Source organism: Blennius ocellaris, assembly GCF_963422515.1.
Source record: "Blennius ocellaris genome assembly, chromosome: 18".
NCBI classification, from domain to species: Eukaryota; Metazoa; Chordata; class Actinopteri; order Blenniiformes; family Blenniidae; genus Blennius; species Blennius ocellaris.
The window spans coordinates 6,775,815-6,790,182 of NC_137667.1; the positions used below are offsets into that span (position 1 = coordinate 6,775,815).

General features: G+C 42.1%; 2 protein-coding genes across 2 annotated transcripts; one reads left to right on the forward strand and one right to left on the reverse strand.

The window, feature by feature from the left end:
* The first annotated feature begins 611 nt into the window (after positions 1 to 611).
* ccn2a (cellular communication network factor 2a) lies at positions 612 to 3,472 on the forward strand. Its single transcript, XM_080514428.1, has 5 exons — positions 612 to 909; positions 1,047 to 1,263; positions 1,370 to 1,621; positions 1,731 to 1,942; positions 2,059 to 3,472. Exons 1-5 carry the CDS (start codon positions 847 to 849, stop codon positions 2,353 to 2,355), a joined length of 1,041 nt encoding a protein of 346 aa, XP_080370554.1. The 5' UTR covers positions 612 to 846; the 3' UTR covers positions 2,356 to 3,472.
* A 2,957-nt stretch (positions 3,473 to 6,429) lies between these two features.
* Positions 6,430 to 13,635, reverse strand: chga (chromogranin A). Its single transcript, XM_080514000.1, has 8 exons — positions 13,553 to 13,635; positions 13,190 to 13,239; positions 12,232 to 12,325; positions 10,019 to 10,087; positions 9,848 to 9,934; positions 8,977 to 9,300; positions 7,844 to 8,244; positions 6,430 to 6,695 (listed from the first exon to the last, which is right to left on the reverse strand). The coding sequence occupies exons 1-8, from the start codon at positions 13,596 to 13,598 to the stop codon at positions 6,612 to 6,614; spliced, it is 1,155 nt and encodes a 384-aa protein (XP_080370126.1). The 5' UTR covers positions 13,599 to 13,635; the 3' UTR covers positions 6,430 to 6,611.
* Positions 13,636 to 14,368: the final 733 nt, after the last annotated feature.

Below are 14,368 nucleotides of genomic sequence, written 5' to 3' on the forward strand. Positions count from 1 at the left end.
TAACACAAATGAATTTCCTTTTTCTAATGACTTGCTGCTCATTCACTAAAGCACAGGCTGTTTATTCGCCTTTGAAGCCTAAGCTGAGGAATGTGTTGCAGGCTCAAAGTCTTAACCACTCTTACACATCAATCGGTTGGTTTTAATCACTGTATGTTTGTGCTTTTCTTTACGACCTACTACCTGTTGTTTCTCAGACTGTTGTTCTTTCATGGAAAGTAATTTGTGGTTTACATTTTTTTTTTTTTTTTAGCTGCCTTTTTCTCTTCTTTCCTTCTTTTTTGATGAAATTAATATTTATAGGTACCGGCTGTCTGTTTGTGAAGTCAGTCTTCAGGAATTCCCAGTGTGGGGTCCCAAGCCTCTAACCAGACTTAACCTTCCATTCCAGATGAAAGCCGCCCTGAGAGAGAGAGAGATGGTGTTGTTTGGCTGAGCAGCAGAGCCTTGCCTTCAGACAGCAGGAATGTGGGATGTCTGGAGTGGGGGTCAGGAAGCGAGGAAAGAATGCCAAGTATGTCCATGTTTGTCCAGGGCTGGCTCTCCATTCAGCCCCCAGTGACGTGCCGCGTGGGCCAGCGAGTATAAAGGGAGCTGCAGTCTGCAGGCAGAACTCAGATCAACTCTACTACTGAAGCTAAACTCTAGCTTTCACTCAGAAAGAAACGAAGAAACGAACGCGACCAGAGCAGCAGTTTTGAAACTCGACAAGAAGAAAGACGAGACAAGAGATCAATTTGATCAGAGGAAGTTTCTCAAGCTCAAACTCTGAGACTACAGGAGATTTTTTTTTTTTGCCACAAAGACCTTTGGAAGAATCTACATTATCTACTAAAAGAAGAAAAGATGTCTGCTGGACTGAAGAAAATGATTTTGCTGCCTTTGCTGTGCATTGTGCTATCACACATGGTGAGTCGACTTGATTTTCTAGCTTCAAGTGTCCAGTTGATGCACTTTGCTTTGACCAAGACGTTACCTGTGAAAGACATTGTGTTCTCGCGATGCTGTGTCTCATGTGATACTGACCTGTGTGTGTCTGTCCCCAGGCTGCAGGTCAGGAGTGCAGCGGCCAGTGTTCATGCCCCTCCAGCCCTCCTCAGTGTCCCCCAGGAGTTAGCCTGGTGCTGGACGGCTGCGGCTGCTGCAGGGTGTGTGCCAAACAGATGGGGGAACTGTGCACCGAGAAAGACGTCTGCGACCCGCACAAAGGCCTCTACTGTGACTTCGGTGCCCCCATCAACAGACGCATTGGAGTGTGCACAGGTAAGCCACTGATCAGCCCGAAGCTTTCCAACTCTGTGTCACTCCAGGAATTGAATGTCTCTCAGTATGGATCAAATTGTGACCATTTTTTAATTTCTTTTTTCAGCTCGAGAGGGAGCCACCTGTGTGTTTGGTGGCATGGTTTACAAGAGCGGGGAGACTTTCCAGAGCAGCTGCAAGTACCAATGTACCTGCCTGGATGGAGCGGTGGGCTGCGTCCCTCTCTGCTCCATGGACATCCGGCTTCCCAGCCCTGACTGCCCCATGCCAAGACGTGTCAAGGTGCCAGGAAAGTGCTGCGAGGAGTGGGAGTGTGATTCCCCCTACAGACACAGCTTCATGGGCTCTGCTTTGGCCGGTAAGTGACTCTCACCTGTACCATGCTATGGTTCCTAAAACACATTGCAGTTTCTTTCTCGAATCGTACGATGGAACATTTCTTTAAATTTGGTGTTTTGTGTTTACAGCATACAGGGAAGAGGAGACCTATGGCCCAGACCCCAATATGATGAGGGAGAACTGCCTGGTTCAGACTACTGAATGGAGCGCCTGCTCTAAGACTTGTGGCCTTGGGATTTCCACCAGGGTCACCAATGATAACCGCGACTGCCGCCTGGAGAAACAGACCCGGCTGTGTATGGTGCGACCATGTGAGTCACAGCTGGAGCAAAGCATCAGGGTGAGTATTTCCTAAAAGCACCGCTCTGGTGATCACTTCAAATAAGATAACTCGACACTTAACTCCTACAAAGGATGCCCACTAAAGTGTCTTTTTCTTCTATTTCATTCCTACAGAAAGGGAAAAAGTGCATCCGTACACCCAGACTCTCCAAACCCATGAAGTTTGAGATCTCTGGCTGCACCACCACCAAATCCTACAGGCCAAAGTTCTGCGGCGTCTGCCTGGATGGGCGTTGCTGCACCCCCCACAGGACCACCACCCTGCCCATGGAGTTCAAATGCCCAGATGGACAAGTCATGAAGAAGCACATGATGTTCATCAAGTCCTGTGCCTGCCACCACAACTGCCCCGGAGAAAACGACATCTTTGAGTCCATGTACTACAAGAAGATGATGGGAGACATGGCATGAGCCACTTGAGGGACGATTAGAGCGGATGACTTGAAAAAAAAAAAAAAAAAAAAAAAACAGAACTCCATCTCATTTTGCAGCTCAGTATATGTACTTGTAAAGTTTTATTTGTCATCTTCTCATTGTAAAAGTAGCTCAGACACTTGCAGTGTCTGTGTGTGTTTTGTATGGCTGGTGCACGTCAGCCTCATAGACTCAGACAGAGGGTTGCCTTGCAGCTCGAAGAGATTCCTGCACTATAACTTCTTTTTTTTTTTTTTTTTTTTGACAAATCTACTGTCAGGTTTCCGCCCATTCCCACCCTGAAATCCCTCCCGTTTATTTTATTGTTATATACCTGATCTAAACCTTGACCTCCTCTGTAAATGAGGTGTCTAATAAGTCCCTCCACCCGCTGAGTCCAAGACCAGACCTGCAAACTCCAAGCAGCTGTACAGGGAGCAGAGCAGACCACAGCGAGTCAGTGTTCCCCTGCACAAACAGGTCTGAATGTGTCCTTGTGTGTGTGCGCGCGTGAGTGTGTGTGTCTGTGTGTGTGTGTGTGTGTGTGTGTGTGTGTGTGTGTGTGTGTGTGTGTGTGTGTGTGTGTGTGTGTGTGTGTGTGTGTGTGTGTGTGTGTGTGTGTGTGTGTCTGTTAGCACAGGTCTGAATGTCTGCCTTGTCTGTGTGCACGCTGCTCGCCCTGCTCACAGAGTGGAGGAAAGGTCAGAGATTCCGCCCGACATGTGGATGAGAAAGCAAGCAGCACGCTGAGTTTAGGGTTAGATATGGAGCACAGTGGACTTTGCCATGGCACTGAGAAAAGAAAAAAAAATGTGTTGACTATTGCTGATTCAGGTCAGACAGCAGAAACCAAGCATCTAGAGGAACAAAATGACTGGAAGAATTGTAATTTCATTCCTTTTCTTTTTTTTTTTTATTGTTGATGTGTAAATATTGTATAAATTTGTACAGTTTAAGTTAATTTAAAAAGCAAAATTTGTTCTGCGCTTCAAAGTGTATCAATAGTGTATTTTTTGTCAACAGTATTTTTTACTATTTTATTGAGAAATGTGACAAAAATGTTACATGTTTCACTTTGTAGCTGGAAATAAAATGTTATATTTTTTTATACAAACACGAGATCTCCGGTTGTTTTGTGTTCATCAGACTGAGGTTCAATGGAACAACACATATAATATTCAAAACCATTAAAAAAAAACCTCAACTTTATATCCACTACTGAATGTGAGAAGATGGATGGGGCTCTCATGTATGATTCATCCAACCTCTCAGTGAGTGCAAGCCATGTTTAATTAGGGATACAAAATCCTCTTTATGAGATGAACACAGTTTCACTGGAAGTTGGAAGTTGGATAAAGTGTTTAAGCCCTTTCAGCAGTGACTGATCTAATAACAAAACCATGATTTCTACTATTAAAACACCATACACGCACCTCCCATGTTGGTGAATGCCGACTATGTTCATCCCTCAATCTGCCTTGAATCATTTATCTGAATTGGGTCGTGTGGTGCTGGAGTCGATCCCAGCTGGATGAAAGCAGGTTACACCCTGAATAGTCCAACAGAGGAACAAACACACAGTCACGCAAACCAACAGGCAATTTCATGTGCAATTATCCGACAATAAATTTTTTTTTAAAGTGTGGAGGAAAACTGGAGGACCTGGGTAAAATATACACAAGGATAACATGAAAACTTCACACACTGTGAGATGAGAACCATTACATTTAAACTTCACCTTTATGATGATCATTTAACATATTGGTTTGTCATTCAGTTATTATTCCTTCATTTTCTGCAGTGTACAGCTGCAATTAGTCAAACTATGGCTTAGCTAATGAAATCATGATATTGTCTAGCCCGAAACAACAAAAATAATGTATAACTGGATATTTACTATGTAACTACGCTCAATAAGCAATATTGTAAACGTGAGCGCCAACAAGCTTTTGAAAGCATTTTTCCCCAGCGCATTGTATACAATCATGTCATTGTCATTATTCACCTCAAAGGAATGGCAGTTAAACAGAAATTAAACGATACATTAACGCCAACTTAATATCAATTAAGCGTATTCAAAGATGTAATTTTATACACAATAGCTGTAAGATAGAAAAATATTATTTGTTATAGCAAAGAGCAAAAGGTTGCAATGATATGACTTTATAAATCCTTTGAATTATGTTACTCCATCCATCTTCTGTGGTCCACTTTAGTGTCTCAGGGGGCTGGAGCTGATCCTGGACGGGTTCCCAGTACACCATAGGACACACAACAAACCCACCTAAAGCCAATTTAGACTCACTAAGTGGGTTCAGCCATGTTTTTGGACTGTGGGGGGACGCATCAGAACCCTGAAACAACTCACAGGGAGATCATGCAAACTCCACACAGAAAGTCCTCCTGTAATCAGCTTTGTACTGTGAGATGAGACTGCAGTGACGTTACACCTTGGGGGGGGGGGGGGTAAGAAAAAGAAAAGTCCAAGACAGTATAATGTCGCCATCTGGTGCTCTTTCTAATCCATTACAGTCAATTCATCTTCTAAAACTCAAAGTTGTGACTGTATTTATAGTCCCTGAAGAGTAAGATGTAGTGAAGCAGGTGATCCCTGCTCGTAACAGCTCTTTGGGTTTTCATGTGTAGTAGTGCAGTGGTTGTCTATATGAGGAATATGTGAGAGACCTGGTGGCAATCAAATGGCCCAATTTCTTTTTTTAACTGTTATGCATAAAAACTTAAATTCAAGCAGGCGTGACATTTGGCTCGTCTTACAGTTTGAATTCCTCCAAGACTCTAAGTTATTTGCTGTTCACTGTATTTGCATATGTTGCAACCTTATTGGTCTGTGTTCATATAGCCTTTTAATTTTTAACCAGTTGTGCATTTGCAGCTCCGTCCACGGGCTTTATAATTACTTGAGCTGCCGAAGGGAAGCAGAACTTTTGGATTTCAGCTTCTCCTCTGCCCACACTCTGCTCTTTTCTTCGATACACGTTTTTTCCCAACAGCTCTCGGCAAGCCGCTGTCCAAATATAACCCAAAAAAATTAAGCCAACACCACACTGCATTATTCAGAGCTACACCACTCTTCCTCCTTGATAGTAACAACTTGGGAATATGAATATTAATGTAAAAAAAACAAAAAAAACACACACACACATTACAAAAGTGTGTTGAAGTAGAAGACACTGTGTCAGCGGCCTGTGTGTCACACTGATGATTCATGTTAGATCCATCGCCCACAAACAAGAGCAAACTGCACCGACAGTGAGGATTACTGCAGTGAAATATGAGCTTGGTATGGACTGCGTGGGTAAATATATACAGAAATTAATAAACTGGATAATGTGTCACTCTTGTTATTTACCTTTATCTGTGTTTTGCTATGCAAGTAATGCAAAAATGCTCAAGTACATAAATGTTATTTGAAAATACCTCTGAGTATGCAAATTATTTAATTTGATACGGAAATTTCATTATGCAAACATTCATTTGTATTTAGAGGCAATGACATGATTCAATAAAACATACAGTTTCACTTCGATTATCCAATTTATTCATTTCCTTACATAAATTTGGTACAATTTAAGATTAAAACCGAGCCAGAAAACTGCTAAAACTGTTCACTTATTGCCTTGGATTGATTAGTGTAACCTGTGTCTATAACAAAACATCAGCATTTAAGTAATTTATTGACTCTGTAGGTAAATGAACATCCCAGAAAGAACTTTGTACATGTATACATGCCATCACTGTACAACCTCACCCTGTCGGTGTGTATCCTCCTGGATTCATCTCAACCGTTAACATGAAACAATGGGAAGTTTTGTTTTAGAAAGCAGGCAAGATACAATTGCAGAAACAGAGCAATGATTGTTGCAGAAAATGAAGGGAAACTATTGTCCTCCTTGAATTGACAGACCTGTCTTCTCTGTGTTAGATGTGTGTGTGTGTGTGTGTGGATGTACAGTAGGTGTGCACTGATATGTTGTTAGTTCACACTGTCTGGCTGCAATGTGCATCTGCCGTATGCTACTCAATGGGATGGACGCGTTGTGACGGGGAGATGGCAGCAGAAAAGGCAACCCCAAGAAAGATAGGGAAAGAGAAAACCATGTCGCATATACACAAGCTCTATTGGTGGAAAGCAGAAGAGGACGAGGAGGCTGCAGTGCAGTGTCAGAAACTTGTACCAATCTCTCTCTCTCTCTCTCTCTCTCTCTCTCTCTCTCTCTCTCTCTCTCTCTCTCTCAGCCTCGTCGCAGATCATGGAGTTTCTGGGCAACATTTTCAAGCTCCGACTCGATGGCTGCCAGGCTCTCGATCTCGGGCTCCTGCAGATATAATGAGAGGTACAACGCAAACATTTACATCCTATATCCATGCAGCCTCAAATTCTTACAATCCCAGCTTTCAAGTGAGGACACATTACATCCTGAATAGCCTCTTCTACATTCACGTTTATAACAAATACGTAACAGCTTGGAGGCGTCAAGGTTAGAACACTGTTAAAAAAAAAAAAAAAGCCAACAACTTCCTTTTAGCGATCTGCCAATGAACAGCTGAACCATTCTGTGTGTTTACAGGAGTGAAGCCAAAGGAAGATTTTTTTTTGTCTGTTCTTACAGTTAAAACATAAAAACCCAAAATTTTAGGCAAGCAATCAAAATAATGAATCAAAGATATTACCCAATGGATTGAGTACTATCCTGGACAATAGTTTATCTTGGCTGAACTCAGCTTATCATGATTTATATTTTCCCCTCATAATCTTAGCTTTGTTGAGCTTAGATTTTTTGAGGCCAATGTTACATGTTCATTAAAATTACAAGATAGGTTTGAATTCTTTGACCTTTTACAAGAAGGATGAATGTATATAAGCACCATGTTTTATTCAACATAAGTGTTTTTTTCTGCTTTGGCTTCGTGTTCATCTGTGAATATGCCATGATGACACCAATTGGAAAAATACTGTAAATAAAGTTAGAATTGCAAGGATGAAATATGTCTGCATCAGAAATCAGTCTAAAAATACAGATATGATCCAATCCTTTACTATGCATTCATGGTGATATATCCTGACTGATTATTTAATTTCAAATTCATTATTTTCTTTACATAATTTTACTTACGATACAATTGATTCCAAGATTGCACTGGTTAACCACCAAAAATGCAGAGATCGAGAGAAGCTGGGGTTTTTTTTTTATATGTGTTGTTTCAATGTTTAGTTTTCTCTTCCTGGTGTTACCCTCAGACACTGTAAATGTATGTTTATTCAACATTATTTTGGGACGAAGTAGTCTGATGAACTCGCCGAGATGGTAAATAATAGCAATAACTACATTGTGTGATATGATGGGTGATGATTTGGTCCATATTTAGTTCATAATATATCCTAAACTATATCAGTAAATGATAAGAGACGGTGAGATCTTCATTTATATGTGAACAGATTTTGGGAAGAGAAAGTGATGCACACCTCTGACTTCCTACTGGCACTCCCCTCTTCCTCTGACACCCTCCTCTCCTCCGGTGTCCTCCGAGCAATCGACTGAAGCTCCTTTTCCTCTGGACTCCTCTGAATGTCTCTTTTCTCCTCCCCTTCGTCTTCCTCCATGATCTCTTTGGAATGGTGAGCCACTTCCTGCTGCGCCTCCCTCCCCGCTGCTTTCCTCTTCAGGGACAAAGACTGGGCTCTCTTGGTCCAACGCTTCAGGCTGTCACTGCTCCCTCGCTTCACCTCCTGCTCTTCCTCCTCTCCGTTCTTGTGTTTGTGAGAGAAAATTGCAGATTTTATGTCTTTCTCGTCTTCACCCTCTTCATCGGACTTCTTCTCTTTTTTATTCCGGTGAGCAGCTCTCTTTTCCTCGGATTCACCACCTGGGAACGGGAGGAACACAGAATGAGAGCTGGTTTTATTATTGTCTCACTGAGACACCGCTGCCATTGAAACACTTTCCACCGTCAGCAAGATTCCTTTTAGTGTAATGAAACGTGTTGTGCCAGCTGGCAGCTCTGGCCCGTCCAGTGGAGCTTTAAAGGAATTAACAGCATTGCCGGAGTGATTAGATGACTTGGCAAAAGCGCAGGTATTTCATTGTACTTATAAATAAAACACAGGCACAGGTTGGACATTTTGATTGGCAGTTCAAATCTGAGGAGGATTTTTAGAGATTTGGAGGGATGATTTCACCTGTAACAGCAGCTCATTTGAATTTGATTTGGGAACATGGAGACACTTAATCATCTGTTTTGTGTGCTGTCGGTATGGCAGCCTGATTCCCCCGTGAGGGGCAGGGCTGGATTTCATCATGCAGATGGAAGCACTTCTATCAATCAGCCGGTGCCGTGGTGGCAGGCAGTTTCATTTACAAGGCACTTCTTTTCCTCTTCTTTTTTTTCCCTTCACTCATCCTATCTTTGCATTCACTTACACGACCTTGTAGCTTTTGTTTTTGCAAAGACAACCTTTGTTTGTCTGTGAATAGAAACAGATCTGACTGGATAACGAGATTTAAATCTCTCCTTTCATCTCTGTAGCCTTAACTTTTTCACTTGCACTAATAAAAAAAACACATTATTTGCAAACAAATGGAATGTATATCTGCTTGCCTTGTTCATCTCTCATAAAATGCCCCTCTTCAGAGCCCTCTAAATTTGCTCGCTTCTCTTCAGATGCTTCCTCTTCCTCCTCTTCCTCTCTCTTTTCAGCCTTGGCCTTGCTCCACTTGTCTACAGACTCAGAAGCATGACTTCCTGGGCTTTTGTCATCTGCTCTGTTCACGTCGACTTCTTCAGCTCCATTGTCCTCCCGAGGCTCTCCACCTTCGCTGCTATCGTTGTCTTCTTCTTTTCCGTCTCCATTTCCAGTCCTCTTCTCCTGGGACAACATGGATCTCTCACCAGGGCCTCCCAAAGCCTCCAGCATGGATCGATCTAAAAACAAGGACGGGATGGAATATATTCACTGGCAGAAATTGATTTTCCAGCGACATTAAAAAGAAGATGCTTACAGAGGAGCACTACAGTTTATTACAGGACTTGGTCTGCGTTGCTGGTGTCACATCTGGGTGTTTGTGATTGATAGAGTGCCTTTTCAGTTGTGCCATGATCCATATATACCTGCTTTTGCCACCATAAATTTGCAATTACTGTACTTGTGATTGCCTGGCCACTGGCCTGCTGTGTGAGTTCCAGGCACTGACTTAAAAAGGTGTGCCATCAGGTGAAATGACCTCACGAGAGGCCTGACTGCCATTAAAAGCATCAGCCCACTTTGAATTCAGGTCAGCAACTTCTCTCTCTTTGTCAATGCTGCTTTGCTGAGATCATAAAATGAAGCAATGCATCATTTTGACAGCTGGCGCATTGTGTCATGTTGATTAGATGCCTCTCGATGAACCATGATAAGCAGAACAATGTGAAGAAAGGAGATCCAGCTGAGAACAGTCTCCCTCGAGTCCAACACGGTAAAGAAACTCACCGGCGATAATATCTGCAGGGTGAGTAGTTTGTGTCATGGAGGTGGGCATGCCAACATCTCTCTGCAGCTGAGCTCGGCCATGATCCCCTAAAGTGAACAATTAGATGAGCAATCTTCCTCGTTCTGGTCTTTGTGCACACTCACACCAACTCTGAGTAATCTGTGACTCACCTTGAACTGCGATCTCCTGCAGCTCCTTCAGAAACTTGCGATGACGAAGGATTTTAATGAGTCTGTCATCTGCACAAACAGGGAAAACATATTGAAATGTGAGCACAAGTATCTCATAAAAGGACAGGAAGAGGCCATAGAGGAATCCCACAGAGGACAAAGCACAGGTACATGTCTTTTTTCCCCCCTTCACTTTTTCACAGGATTCAGCAATTTGCTTGGGTGGATTCATCAGAGTTAATTGCCCAGAAATTGACTGCTTTTAAAGCGAGAATGCATTTAATCATTTGGCTCACAGTCTCTCTCTCTCTCTCTCGTGAGTACAAGCAGTGGACTTTCTGCTGACCCACTAACAGCACAGCACCAGCACTGTGCCGTAGCTGCTGCATCCCGTGTGCTGTTCTGCAGTTGTGTCATTTTTTTTTGGAAATGTTTCCTTTTCTTTTCTTCTTTCCTTCCCTTCCCCGTCCCCATAAGTCCCTCTGGTGGTGTACGATGTCCCGCTCTCCCAGTAGCAAAGGCTCGCTGAGTTACGCTACGATGGATTTTCTTACCCTTGGTTTTACAAGGACACCATCAGGGTAAAACATCGGATGTGTAACTGAGTACTTTTCACCGAGTGCTAGTGACCTCGCTGTGTGTAACCCTCTGCTGCAGGGTTTTTTTCCCCATTTTTTTACTGAGCAGTCACTGAATAAATCCATTAACCTCATGATGTGTGTGTGTGTGTGTGTGTGTGTGTGTGTGTGTGTGTGTGTGTGTGTGTGTGTGTGTGTGTGTGTGTGTGTGTGTGTGTGTGTGTGTGTGTGTGTGTGTGTGTGTGTGTGTGTGTGTGTGTGTGTCACTATTCCAGTAAGTAAGAGCTGACGCTCATTAGATTTACAGTCGGGTCTCTATGTGAGCATGCAGTAACAATAGTGATGAAAACAATGAAAAACAAAAACAAAAGACAAACAATCAGAGTTTGATCGTGTTATTTGAAATCTTTTTGATGTTGATTTTCCATCTCAAAATAAATATCAACCCTTTATGGCCACCTCATATGTTATAAAACTGATGATGCAGGATTAATCAAGACATAGTTGGTTTTTCAGGCTCAACATTTAAATGCTACTTGAATGTAATAAAATTTGCTGGAAAGTGACAAATTGATCAAAATCGCACCTATTTCAACATTGAAAACCGAAATTCCCAAATGGGATAAATGTGACTTGCTGGAGACAGCAAATGAATGATTAAAAGTCTAAATACTGTCGCCGTGTCTTTTTCAAGTAAACTGATCAAAGTTGGTCACACAATTTTGCAGATTGTGTCCCTTTGCTTTCCTTGTTATTATGTTCAAACAACATGCAGCAGTGAGCTGCACAGACTGGTAGGGGGAGATTTCAGAAATTCCACATAAGCAACATATATGCCAACACAGACCACAACTATTGAACCATTTGATGTGTGACTGAAAGTGGAAGTTACCAAAAAGGGTTTTTTGACTGATAAAGGGTTAATGTTTATTTCATGTGGGCCTTTAAGGTTTTTCTGCTCTGTGAGGCCAACACTATAGTATCATTGAAAAAGATGCACCAGTTCTCCTTTCCGAACAAATAATTGCTTTGAGACATTCAACATCATACCCTGTTATACTTTTGGATTTCAGGAATGAAACTCAAACTAATGCTGTATTTAAATAGTTACGAATTATGTTTCACATTATCAGAGTTTAATTAACATCAGTTGATTCCTCACAATAACATTTTTGATCAATCATGCTAAATGGATGAATGAGTATCATTGTAAAGTGTTGAAGTTTATTAAGTATCTTTTTTTTTTAAGTCAATGTGGGGTTCATAACAGACACTCATGTATGCATATGATCCCATAATTTAACATTTAATCTGAAGCCAAATTGCTTTTGATCGTTTGATTTGATTTGCTGTGACTAAAACCAGGCTCCATTGCAGAGCTGTTGCTGTGGTTTCTGCTGTTTTAGATGCATTTGACTTCGCATTATCCATTTAGCACGATCAATTTATGAAAGGACCCGTATAATCTTTTTAACCTTGAGAAAGGTTGTAAAAGATGCTCATGCATTAGACAGACACTGCTCTTCTGCAAATGTACTTCCAGTCACATCTGCCAATTACAGAATTGCTTTTCGTAAATTTGGAGATTTTCATTCCCTTGTTTAAGTGCTTCTAAGCCGTCAGTGATTTTCTTACCTGTCTTCAATGTGACCAAACACTCCTGACTGACAGGCATGAGGTGTGGCCTTGATAGCACGTCAGTCAACGCCTCCACAATACATTTCATCACCTGTGGAGACAGAAAATGCAGAATCAAGATCAAACACCCTTTTCCATGAGACAGAGTCTGAAGCAGAGTCTGAGCAATGGGAAATTAAAATGGCTGAATGACTTGTATTTCTGCACCTGTTTATAAACCATAATGCTATTTTCGTGATATGTATTGGGGTTGTGAGAGGGAAATGTTGTCACCCAGTTCCATACATTTATATTCTACTGTGGCTCTTTGCATACAGCTTGTGTGCTTTTTTTTTTTGCTCATTAATTGAGATGTGAGACTCTTTAGATGAGAGATCAAAATCACTCCAACTCCCCTTGTGCCTTCAGTGTCGACCCAAACCCACGTTATTCTTCTCTGCCTCAGACCTTTGAATTAGAGCCCTCAGCTACACAGACCAATTTCACAACTCTTCTCCAAATAGTGTGTGTGTGTGTGTGTGAGAGAGAGAGAGAGAGAGAGAGAGAGAGAGAGAGAGAGAGAGAGAGAGAGAGAGAGAGAGAGAGAGAGAGAGAGAGAGAGAGAGAGAGAGAGAGAGAGAGAGAGAGAGAGAGAGAGAGCACTACTTATCAAACCACAGAGGTCAAGGCTCTTCATTGCTTCAAATTGGTATATATTGATTTATCCAAAGTCACTCTGATGTTGCCCTCAATGGTGAAAGTGCTTAAATGTGTTAATTTGCTCAGATTAAGCATTTCTAATCTCTATTGCATGTCTGCGGAGTGCAGAAAGTAGAAGGATTAAATGCACAGTGCTGTGTTTAGTATGCGATTTTTCAAACGGAAGAAAATGAAGAAAGGTTTCCAGACAGAGACTGGTATGTCCACAGCTATTACGATTGTAAGAATAATATGAATATGATAGGAAATAATTTACCTTTACGTCTTCATTCTCCAGCTGACTTGAAGTCACTGGCAATGACAGAACTGCAACAAAAACAAGAAAATAAATCATGATCACTTAATTATCTGCAACTTTATTCTTTTAGGAAATGATTACAAAAAAAATAAATAATAATAATCCAGAGGACTTGTGTGTGTGAAGCCCCCCCTGTCTGTGTTAGTAACGGGACTGAATGTGCTCGAGGCTCCGGTGAGTTCACAGCCTCCTCCGCCTCGATCGCAGCTCCCAGTCGCTGTCCTTGGTGCTGAAAGCTGCGCGTTCGTCTCCGTGCAAAAACACAAACGAGGCACGGATATCCATCTAACAACTTCAGTGGGGGGTTTGGTGTTTTCTTACCGCAGCTGGACAGCATTGTAAGAAGGAGCAATCCGCTTCCGATCATGTTCGAGGCGTGTTAAAAAAAAGAAAAGAAGAAAAAAGAAAAAGAAGCTCTCCAGGAATAATAAAATAGGAGCGAAGCTTGTGTCAGAAGGTTGAAATTAGTTTCCTCGGCTGATTGATTACTGACGCATTCTGAACAAAACTTGGCTGGATTTCGGTATTTCTGGAGAGCTCGATGTTGTGCCGCAGCGGTGACCCGGCAGCCTCCGTCCTCTCCGGTCTCTCTCTCCGGCCAGACTTCACCGCAGCGGCGGCTCTTTATAGGCTGCAGGAGCGGCGTGGTGACGTCACGGCTCCGCGCGGTGTCAGGGCGTGCACAGGTTACAAGCTCTTCAGGTGAGCAAGTCATGCGCACGTTGACGTCAAAACCAAATGTGCGCACCTGAAAATGACTCATTCTAGATTCATCCAATGGGCAATATGATCAGTCTTTGTTACCCAAATAGATAATACATTAAGTGATAACGTGATCAATCCATCCATCCATCCATCCATCCATCCATCCATCCATCCAGGGGTAATTTAGGGTTGTGCAGGGGCAACATGCAAACTTCACACAGAAATGTCAGACCAACAAGAGCACATGACCTCCTCACTTTGAGGCTCAAGTTAACCACTGTGAAATAATTTTAAACATTTTAGTTTAATGCAACTCAATGTAATCTCAAATATTAGGCCCCATGAGAAAAAAAGCAAGATTTCAAAATGCCTCTAAATAACATAGTTCTTCTACTTTTCAACTTTCTCAACAAGCCCCAGGCTGTTTTGTCT

Coding starts and splice junctions, on each gene's coding strand:
- ccn2a (XM_080514428.1), top strand. CDS start 847: ATGTCTGCTGGACTGAAGAAAATGATTTTGCTGCCTTTGCTGTGCATT. Junction 1,264..1,369: donor ACGCATTGGAGTGTGCACAG/GTAAGCCACTGA, acceptor TTCTTTTTTCAG/CTCGAGAGGGAGCCACCTGT. Junction 1,943..2,058: donor AGCTGGAGCAAAGCATCAGG/GTGAGTATTTCC, acceptor TCATTCCTACAG/AAAGGGAAAAAGTGCATCCG.
- chga (XM_080514000.1), bottom strand. CDS start 13,598: ATGATCGGAAGCGGATTGCTCCTTCTTACAATGCTGTCCAGCTGCG. Junction 13,240..13,552: donor TACAATGCTGTCCAGCTGCG/GTAAGAAAACAC, acceptor TTTTTGTTGCAG/TTCTGTCATTGCCAGTGACT. Junction 10,088..12,231: donor TTTGGTCACATTGAAGACAG/GTAAGAAAATCA, acceptor CTGTTTGTGCAG/ATGACAGACTCATTAAAATC.